Below are 11,429 nucleotides of genomic sequence, written 5' to 3'. Positions count from 1 at the left end.
CTTTGTCATTTTTTAACGAGTGGTACTCACTCTTTCCGTAGTTCTGGGGATGAAGCCGTTTCTTTGAAAGTTAGCGATACAAAGCTGGCGGATGAGCAAATTTCTGTATCTTCGAGGAAAGCCGTACATCACGAAGTGCCGGTAACACGTTCGGACAGTTGCAGCAGCGGTCGGCGAACTTGGCCACACAGATTCATTCTATTCCTTAACATGCTAGTCACTATTTTTGCAGCCAACGTCTTCAATCCACATCATTCAATCTAGCATGATTGGAGCACAGTGTGTTAGCGAAAAATCATTTGCATATCCGACAGCTGATCGCACTGAAGCAAGGTAGAAGCGGTAATGGTTTTGTATTCGTGCGCGGTCGCTGGGGAGAGGTATGGCGCGCCGCCGTGAGCGCCATCTCGTTTCTCTAAAACAAACTGCTCCGCGAAAAGGGTCAGTAGCACTTTTTTTCTTCCTTTTTTATGATAACGTTGTTCCGCTCGTTTCTCCTTTCCCTCTTGGCTTTCCTACTCTATCCCATGCCCTCACGGTGGAAGAATATTTAGGTGTTGACACTGCGCGCGAGCGAGCGTCCAGATTATGTTCGGCCGCGCGCGGGCGCACCGAGTAGCTCTGCTGCGAGCAGATAGATGGTGCCGCGGCCAGCGGTCCCAGCTTAGCGGCGCCGGCGGCTTGGCATTCCTCCGCCTCCGCTAAATTTTCGTTGATAGTGGAGTGAGTAAATCTCAAAGCGCGAAAAAAAAATCGTTATTTCACATTACACTGATAAGTGTACCAGGCTTCACTGGCATGATGGTTCCTTGTGCAGGGCGTGGATGACGTGAACACGGATCAATCGGGCAGCACTCAAAGCCTAATGAAGTTACCCTCTCGCGCACCGTTTGTTTCGTCCGGTCTAGCCGCTCATCCGAGCATAAAAAAATGAATGTGTTAGCCCACGTGCTACCCCTCGATCAGAAGAGAATAGTGACTGCACCAGAAAATGTATTTCATGCTTATCGCTGCTTCCATTCACACTCAGAAAACCGTTCAGTCATCGTTGCGCGAATTCAATGTGGCCGCGATATAAATTAAGAAATGAAACGGCGCAAGCTTGCGATATGCAATGCAATAGAGCAAAGTGGCTGTTCATGGCTAGAACTTAAGATGAGAATGCACATCAGCTATGTAAAAACTCTTACAAATGGGAATTTAATAGGCGGGAAGAAGGCAGGCGTCTATCTTGAATTAGAGCATCACTACCACAATTTACTGATGAAAACCTGAGCAAATGCCTTTTTATTCCAATTCCACTTGACATAGACCGTGTATATTATTCATTGGGCTTTCGTCAATTGAGGACTGAGTGGCTCTTGCAAGATCTAAAAAAAGAGGTGACTTTCTTTTTTCTTAAATTGCATATGAGAATGTGCCAATGTAAACGTGTTTCACAATGCATGCTACAGCCTGTCCACAAATACACTTACACCCACCACACAATAATCCCATAGACTTTTTTTTTGCATAGACACAATACGAAAAAACTTTTGCATGAAGCAGCTCGATAATTTTAATAGGGGATAACCATCCCAGAAGCTTGCGGTCTCATACACTCCCACAATGGAAAACATTGTATAAAAACGTGCAAGCGTGTAATATACACCGCACGTGCATTGTAAAAAAAAATTCAGTAGCCAGGATGGAACAAATTTGAAAATCAGGAACATATCTCCACAGAAAGCAGCAGTATTTTACAGGGTGCACAAACATTTCAAAGTATGCAAATGTCACATAGCTGGACAGAACCATAGTAACGTTGTTGCCGTCCCTTGGAGATACTCAGTTATTTTTTACATTCCGCCTAATTAGATAATTAGTCTTGTTTATTGATCAACTTCTCAATTATTATAGCTAGATTAAAAGTGTTAATGAGAAAATTGTTGAGAAACATGAAAGACTCCCGATACAGCTTTCTATTGCTCAATACGCGCTACGTAGAAGTGTTTTTCCGAGCATGAAAGAAGCTCACGAATACACGCAAAGTGCCTCGAGCGGCCAGTCGAGCGGCAATATTGCTGTATTCGCGGGTTTCGTTCACGCTTGGAAAACACTTTTATGTATTACGTATTGAGCAACAGAAAGTTATAGTGGGAGTTTTCCATGCTGCTGTACAATTCTCTCGTTCACACTTTTTATCCAATTATAGCATTAAAAAGTTGATTATTCAATTGTGAAAATGATTATGTAATTGAGCGGAATAAAAAATAATCTGAGTATCTCCAAGCGACGGCAGACAACATTACCTTGGTTCTGTCCAGCTACGTGACATTTGCATATTTTTAAATCTTGGTGCATGATAGTAAACCACCCAGTATATATCTTGTACATGCAGCAAAATTTGCACAAACTACTGTGGCACACAGGAGGTTCTATCTTCCGCAGCGGCTTTCGAGGTTTATTTGACCGTACGAGGTTCTTTGGACAGTTTGGAAATAAGGTGGGAATCCTTTTATCGAGCGCTCCGCGTAATATGCCATCGATATCGTATCCTCTGAAACATGGCTGGTGCAAACATGGCCGGTAGGCGTTAGAGTTTGGTCTACCCTCAGATTTGCACGGCGTCACTGCTCTAGACGACCGCTGTCGGACGGTGCTTTGAATAAAGGCACACTCTCCGCACAAGTCAGGTATCCAGAATTGCAGTTAGGAACGAAGCACTTTCCAGCCATTTCAAACGCCCCTCAGAAGGCCGCTGCCACCTTCGTCGAGGGCCCGTGGCGACAATACGCAAGCACAAGCTCATGAAACGAACGCGAACAAATATCGTGCCTTCAAAACAGCGCAACCGCACAGCAAGCAGGAAGACGAAGCAGCGGCAGCACGCGCCTTCCCGCAGAGGCTGGGACCGCATACCGCAGCGCCCTCTACGACGGCGCCGAACCAGCTGCAACCAAGCCGAACATAATTTGGACGCGAGCGAGCGGCGCTTTCGCGCGCGTTGGGGGGAGAGTGTCAGCACCTCTTCTTAAAGGGCAACTCCGGCGATTTTTCGATGTCAACGGATGTCGATGAAATTCGCTGGGTCTGTTCCTCTGAATACCTCCGCCATGTCCTAAAAAAGCAGGCTTGTGAGTTGCACAGATTTTTTACAAATGAATTTAATTTATTGCCTCGAGCCCCCTACATTACCTCCTCCTCAGTTATAGGCCACATTGTGTATGACGTCAGGAATAGTCCACGCAGAGCATGCCGGGATCATGCAGACGACAGCGACGAGAGCGTGCAGGAGTCGACGATCGTGAGCTAGTGCTTGGCGTGAGATGTTGCTGTCGCGAGAAGTTGTATTCCCTGTGGATGGGCAAGTAATGCGGGGTGGCAAGCGGTGTTGCGTTGTTGGCTGCACGAACTTCAGCCCTCGCCATCCGCAAACACAGTTTGAGCCGATGCCGATCGCGTTCAGCCGAGGTTAAGCTTATCACAGTGGCCGAGTTCGTGCGTCTGCTGCTGGCGGACCAGACCCACTGATATGAAGCTAATTAAGCTATTAGGATGAGGAAAGCTGCTTCTGCACAGTTTTGACCATACGGATTTGAAATAAACCATTCCTCATTTCGTACAGTGCACACAAAAAGCTAGAAGCGACAACACGACGCGCAATCAACATCCGTATACGTTGCCGTTCTCGAATGCGGCCAGTCGCATGCACTCGCCGGCGCTTCCCTAAATGAATTGTGACTACGCAAATCCATGGGTGTATTATTGCCTATTGTTATGCTGACTAATTATTTAGCTTACGAGGTGCACTGTTTGCCTCGTATCCCAAATGGGCAGCAAGCGGAGGCCCCTTCGATACAGCATGCGTAAACAACCGTCTCGTTCAGCTGCCAACGATGTCATACTTCACGACATCGGCGTTTCTGCGAGAAAACTATACATTCTCTAAATGAACGATCATACGTGCAATGTCCTAATCTATGTCTACTTTAAGGAGCACTAATTGTGTGCATGAAGAGAATACGAAGAATGATAAGCAGGCTGCACAACGCTTGCCTACTACGGTCTCCCGCTCGCTGTTTCCGAAGGTGTGTGGTCGCACGTATCAGCGCGACCCAGAGTGATGTAACGGTGCTTACATGCACGAAATCTACGTGTTTTGAGATGTTCTGACATTAATTGATGTCACCGATGAGCGGCTATCTCAAGCGAACGACGTACGAGTGGCCGCTGTATCTGCAGATGTAAACAAATGCACCGGTCGGTGCTTTGGACTGTCAGCGGCGTTGTTGTGGGATACAAATGCGGAAAGTCGTGCTCCACATTTTACAGTGAGCATGCGAAGCGGTTCCCTGAGAGGGGTAAAACACCTAAAATAGCAAGCAGCGCGTATATCAGTGGTAGGGCTATCCCTTGGTCTTCATGTCGCAGCGCGATATGTTGCGCATGGGTGCTGGCTCTAGTGGTGGAGGACGGCGATTCGTGGCTATTGAATTCGTCTGAATCATAACTGTCACTGTTTGACAGATCCGAATAGGTGGTGCAGCTTGCAATGTAACCCGAAGGTCCCCGAAAGTCCGGCGCGGTCACGAATAAGCTCAGCGTCTGCTCTTCGCCGGTTTTGTTCGCCCCGCGGGCGAGACCGGCATGCGTTGCGCGCCTTCCCCGCCGGGGATACATTCGTGACGTCACACGCAGAGGTTCGCTCGGCTGCTTGCTCAGGTTTCGGTTTCGTTTTTGCGCTTTTCTGCTTATTAAAAATTATTTTCGAATTTGCGGAACAATTCTCCTATCAGGTGCGTCACAGAAGGGTCTCGGGAAGCTAAATATTTTATTAGCTCGACATGGTCAAAAAATCGCCGGAGTTGCCCTTTAAAGCCCCTATATAAAAAAGTAGCGACACTCTCCTCCTCCACCTTCCCTCCTCCTCGATTCTCCTCTCTTTCGCGCTCACTCCGCGACCGTGGCGCCGCCTACACCGCTCGAGCGTAGCAGACGACCTTTCGCAGAGTGAATGCGCGCTTAGCAAGGCGGTGCGTTTGAGCGTTCGCGTTTGCTTTCTAGCTTCGAGTAACTTCGTGTACAGCATAGAATTTCTGTAAGGAGGGTTATATAAATTCAGTGACGGCAGGTTTTCGTTTATTCCTGTTTTGAAAACTTCTTTTAAGTACCTAAACGAGCGCCAACGCCGTACCATGGCGACTCCGAATGTATCGCGTGCGCTACAATTAGGTACGTAACATTTGTCAAGCGCGTGTCGCAAGATCTTGTTGCGAATTTGTGTAAATAATAAGTTTGTGATCGACTGTCAACATCTTGGCGTCCAGCAAGCCCTCGGTAACCTAAATAATCCGCACCGTCCATACCATGTGAATTCGCGACGCGTATCAGATGACGTAAAAAGGCTGATAGAGGACACAAACAATCGCTGCTCTGAAGGTTCGATGGGGCATTACAAGCTACAAAGCTGCCTACATGCGTGCTTGCCAATCTTATAAGCACGCGCCAAGGCTCGGGGTGGGCGCTGGTCCTATTATGTTTCTAGTGCCTCATACTCGACAGAATTTTGCGCGGCCGGTCATCCAGTCGGGACTCTGCGTACATAGAAAATGAAATCACTTTTTTAGCATTCGCTCGCGAAGCGGGAAGGCGGTAATAGCGCTTCACTCAGTCTCAAACTAGAGCATAGTGAGCTTACATTCAGTAAATTATTTTTTCAGGTTTGTGACTTGTCACGTTAGCTCGTCCGTTCACGAAGTGACGTACTTGTCGCGAACAGAGTTGCATTAAGGTACATGCTTTGGGAACGGTTGCGAGTGGGTGACCGCACGTTTTCTTTGCGAGTGCTCCACCGCCGCTTCTTAAAATTCACACACTTTAAAGCTCACGCGAATTAGCATGTATGTGCGTCTCAAAGCCTTTGATGCTGTCATTTGGCGACGAACGCACCCTGTAACTTGATTTTGGTAGAGTGCGCACGTTTTTCATCGGTGCCTTTGTATCGCTTATCAACCGCGCTACACTCTAAAAAAAAAAGGAGTGACCCTTGCTCCTTTAAAGGAGGAACGGCGATGTCCCCTATGTTCGTCTTTAAATGGAGGAACTTTCCTCCCTCATGGCTGGGAGCCACTGTTACTCCCTTTCCAAAACCAACATGGCCGACTCCAGGCAAGTGAAGCCAGCAACACGACTATAGGCTTAACAACTAGGATTGAAGCTACTAGGGGCACCAATACAAGGCTTCGAGATTCGCACGCACTGAGCAATGGTCTCGGAGGCTACATGCAATAAAAGATTTTAAAAATTGTATGTACAAAAAGATTTTTCCCACACGCGAAACATGTGTGAACGTATTATTATAATATTATGACACACATTTCTTATATAACATTCTATTAATTCGCAGACATATAATATAACACTTAATTAATTGAGCTTACACTGGTCATTCACCTAGAGCAGTATTCGAATGTACACATACGCATTCAATTCATAGAGCACTTGACAATCAACACACGCACATAGTCACACTGTCCGGTTTATATAATACACATGGTCATATTAACAAGCATACATAGACATTTTTTACACACACGTAATCAATCAGATTCATTGACACAACAATTCATAGAGCACTGACAGAACCAACTCGCACACATTCGCATATAACGACACGGTTCACCTTTTTTTTTTTTTTACATGCCTTGTGTACCTGCGTGCGATCTTATATAGTCACGAAATGAGACCCCCCAATTGTGCCGGAATGCAAATCAGTTTTCTGCCAAGTTAAACAATTGCTGGTAAGACAAAGCTAAACGTATTAGGTGGTATTACAGGTGCAGGCAATGCACACAGACCTTTTAATATAAAGATGCAGAATTTTGAACGGTTTAATTACAGGGTTTTAATGTAGTCCCGTGGCTACGGCGTTGCGACGCTAGCCACCCTACCGCTGGGCTCGAGGACGTGACGGCCGCTTTTAGGCAGGAAGTAAAAACGCTCGTACAGTGCATTGAATGCACGTTTAAAGACCTCGAAAATACATTACAGAACTAACCGTTTTGTCTCGCAACATAGTTGGGCGCAACACGGCTAGTTAATCATGTATCACCGAGGCCACCACAGCCTCACTAGTGTGCAGGTGGCGCCGTTGTCATTCCTCCGTCTACAACGTGCTTGTTGGATGTGCGAGCGTTTGATCGTGTGTTTTTGTGTTTGCGGTAATGAAATGTGACGTAGTTAGCTTCAATAATAGTGCGAGAAGATAGCATGTGTCTTGCTGCAAACTCGCCGTATGCGTGGCGCGCCAGGCAAATGTGGACCAACGATTTTCGTGCCGGGTAGTGCGTTGCCTTTGTGTCATGGTTGCGGAAAGTTGGGTGCATGGCGCAAAGAAAGCATGCGAATTATTAGCGTGCCTGAGCTCGTCCACTACGCAGCGGCATGTATGCTGCGACAGCGTCTCCTTTATTTTTAGAAAAATAGAGGAGGCGCTGGCTGGGACTAACATCGTCGATGCAGCACCGGCAACTTGGAGAGCGCTTTTAGACCGCGTCGTACCGTTTGAAAGGTAAGTAATCGTGCTTGCTAACTACACGCGTATTGTGCGTGCTCCCCATGTGTGCACAGAATGCGTGAACGTAGGAAATGGTACTCCCACGACAACAGTAATACCTGTGCTGATGCTTGCTGAGCGCCGGTTGGCAGAATTTAGTTATGCGAGTTTATTGCCTCAATGCGAAATTGAAAATCTTGATAAGCGTCTTCTTCCGATGAGAAATATTACGTTCGGAAATAATCATGATCATCATGTGCACCTGTGCTTTTCTGCTGAAGTTGCATAATAGCGACCCATGTGCTTCACCGATTCTTACTGCAATCCCGTTTCCTCGCTTATAAATGCTTCGACGTCGTAAATAATCTGCTTATGAGGTTTTCGGTTTACGAGCAGTTTATGAGAAAAAAATCACAGCTTGCTACTAGTACAGCTTACTTTTTAAGACAAGGTTTGTTGACATAACTTATACGCAACTAAACATGACAGGAAAGTTGCTTATGAAAGAAAAAAGAAATGAATTGTTGTGTAAACAAAATTGGCAATTGTGTCATTTATGGTTGGCTCTGGCGTCTGTATTTATTTTCAGAAGTCATGCAGGTTATAGAAGCAATTAAGTCGCGTCTTTTGATGTGCTGAACTTCCACTTCGATGATGTACATATAAAGGTCCAGTGCTTGTTCCAGTTAGCCATGTATTCTAAAAGGAATAAAAAATTGAATTGTGAAAATGTCATTCTCAAATGCAGTAACGCATGACACTGAAAAAAGTGGACAAAGTTTTTTTCAAACCGAATATGATGTAGCATGGTGCATGAAAAACAAATCAGATCACTTGGCCTTTGTTTTGAACCACGTAAACAACATATAGTTAAATAGCTGTAGAATAATATGTTACAATTTGCATACAAACTTGACAAGAGACTACAGTTGCTTTCAAATTCCGCCCCCACCGCAATCGGCCACAGGAACCAGAGTCGAAGCCGCGACCATAAGGAAATAAAGCACCATAGCCACTGCGGCTATAAATTTCAGTGGCGATCGATTTCGGGATACTATCGGTCACTTTCTGCACCGCTTTCATTACACGTACGCGTTTCCACATATTTATTTTTTGTTAACGCAACTTAATAGGCACTTTCGCACTAATAATAATCGCACGACAGCCGCATGTACCGCGAGAATAAAGAAAAGAAATATCCTTAAGCATTATCCCCTACATGAGCAAGAAGATCTAGATTACCAATACATTTTAAGGTCTTGCTTGCATCTCGGTGCAGTAAATACTGTCTAACAGGACTGCGTCTAAAATGTATATAGCCTATTGCTGAGAGCAATTCGTATGCGCATACCAATGATCGAGAATAAAATAACTTGCCTGTTTTGCGATCAACCTTCCTCCACCGACGTTCATGATATCGCATGCGCATCGTTGCGCGATGAAGTATCCACGCAGCACATTGAAGGCACTCAAACACAGTCAGTGGGTGAAGTGATCGCCTATGGTGCTCGTAGAGATGGAACCGATCGGTCGCAGCCGATGAAATCGCAATGCGCTACACGGGATCACGGCGCAACTCATTTTCAGGTCCCGGGGTGCTCGCGCTAAGGGAGGAAAGTTCCTCCATTTACGATTGCCGCAAGAGGGCGCAGCGCGTGAACCTTGCTCGAAGGAGGAACTCGCTGGCCTGAAGGAGGAACAGAGCCCGTTGCTCCCTTCTCACTCCCTTTTTTTTTAGAGTGTATACCACATCTGAACCCATACTGCGATGCGGCTATAGCAGAACTGACATTTAAGAACTTAGATGATCTTGTGACAATAATCTTTATTGCGACAGAAATTATGAGGACACTCCAGGCATTAATTCGCGTTAAATGTTGTGTGATTCATTTGTAGACTGCAGGAATGCGACATTCGATTTCGTGGCGGAGCCACAGCGTTGAATGCTCGTGGTTTAAAGTGCTTATACAACCTTGAGACTTCCGTAAATTTTTGTGAAATACTTCAGCCTTTGACTACATTTTGCGACCAGCGCGGTTACCTGAATTTGACTTTTTCGTTTTAATGCGACAGATTTCGCCGAAATTGGCTCAACGATTAACTAGAATGTGATCATTTTAATGAAAAAAAAGTCTTGCTTTAAAGACAGTTTGCAGATTGTTATTGGTGCCTGGCGCAAATGCGCAGTTGCACTAGAAGTGCCTGGTGCAACTGCGTGGTGCTGCATCTTCACACCGCTCTGTACGTCAGCGCTATTTGCAAGGGTGCTTCGATAGCAGCAACGAAGAGATGCTGCATCAGGCCCCACACCTGTGTCCCTATTGTGGGGATGCGCGACTCTCACGCGGCCCCTGATGTTGTTTTCCTCACATGGCTCCCGTCTCCTGTAATCCGGCTTCGCCGCGTGGCTTTACGGTGGCGGCGGTCGGTATGGTTGCGGCGTATTGCGAGAGATGGCGCGGTTGTTGCGCTGCTAACGCCACCTAACGTCGGGGTTTCTTGGGCGCAAAAAGGGAGAAGGCTGCGCCTCTTTGGTTTGGGGTCAGCGTGCGGGGCGGACGTTCTGCGCGTGCTCCGACACGCTCTCTGCGAGACCGTCTCACGAGGCCTCGGAGCGGGGCACCGGAATGGACGAACACAATGATTGTTCGAACGCGCCACCGTTCGTGTGACCCTACACGCGAGCGACTATATAGGCGTTGTTGTCCAGCATGGGGCGAGCATATTCGCTCGCTATCCGGTCGCGGTGCGTCGGACTTCCTCGATTTGTCGGGCGCCCATTTGAATGTTCTATGGGCATTAATTCGGCTAGGACGCATTAGTGTATGAAATGTGCAATAAATACCCCTTTGATTGTTTGCACTACTGTGTTGTCGTTCCTTTGTCCCAAGAGCACGTGTGAGACCCCACACTGTATATGCCACATATGCAGTAACATGACTATGTACTAAGTAGAGACCTCATATTTGACGCAGTGCCACTCCTTTTTTGTACGGATCTCTGACTAGAATCAGGCATTATACCAACCTGCGGAGCATGGTATCCGTGAATGCCAGCAGCTGAGCCCGCCTACTCCGCTCTCTCCTTTTGTAAGGGGCAATTTTAACTTAAGTAGGGTAGAAACTTGGGCCGGTTGCTGTAGCATAGTTCAAATTGTAGAAGGCCAGCGCTCATACGAAGTACACAGAAAAGTACGCGATTGGAATTGCTGAAAAATTTTGTGACCGCTTCAATCGTGATTTGTCCCTTAAAGTCATCTCTCAGCATACAACAAATGTGAGGCTTCTAGGAGGGTTCAAAGTTTGTTCGCTTCTTGAACGCAGGAGTGGGTATATAGAAGGGGCCTCTCACCAGCTGCTTGCGTGTGACCGGTGCCATATCGTGGAGCATGACGAGCGGCAGGGACACTGGCAGGATGGTGTTCACCGAGGCGCCCACCGCCACCGGCAGACCGAAGTAGAGGGCGTCGTGCTCCGCGTCCGTGGACTGCGAAGATGCCGCATTTATCGACAGGCGCGATATGTTGATTCGGTAAGAAACGGAGAGAGAGAGGGAAAAAACTTACGCGACAGTTACGAGTGTGTAACGTTTAATAAGCGTTAGCTATGGTGCGGGCTCGGCGTTTGCGCGCTTCCGATCTCGAGCTGGTCGAATCGCTTGAATGGGATAGTATAACGAATGGGCTTATCGTACAATCATCTGTACTACCCCGACCTATGTGGCGCTGGCCGACTCTGTTCTCTGCCGAATCACGCAATGAAGCAACGAACGTCACCCGGATATCCTCGGCGCAAAACAGCAACAACAACAAACAAGCAGGCAAACAACCAAACAAACAATTAAGTCTTCAAACGCATGATTATTTTATTAAGCCAAGCTTTTTGTGCCTGCT

At 46.9% G+C, this 11,429-nt stretch overlaps 1 protein-coding gene across 1 annotated transcript in view; it reads right to left on the bottom strand.

Moving 5' to 3' along the window:
• Positions 1–10,888: 10,888 nt before the first annotated feature.
• LOC119434703 (uncharacterized) overlaps positions 10,889–11,429 on the bottom strand; it is a gene marked incomplete at its 3' end in the record, with an annotated part of 41,596 nt that continues 41,055 nt past the window's right edge. Inside the window, exon 17 of the mRNA XM_049659572.1 lies at positions 10,889–11,023. Coding sequence (XP_049515529.1) covers positions 10,889–11,023 — 135 coding nt within the window. The remainder of the gene's footprint in view (positions 11,024–11,429) is intronic.

The sequence above is a fragment of the Dermacentor silvarum genome, unplaced genomic scaffold (assembly GCF_013339745.2).
Source record: "Dermacentor silvarum isolate Dsil-2018 unplaced genomic scaffold, BIME_Dsil_1.4 Seq179, whole genome shotgun sequence".
NCBI classification, from domain to species: domain Eukaryota; kingdom Metazoa; phylum Arthropoda; class Arachnida; order Ixodida; family Ixodidae; genus Dermacentor; species Dermacentor silvarum.
Note: the sequence above shows the minus strand (reverse complement) of the source record. Positions and strands in the feature narration are given on the sequence as shown.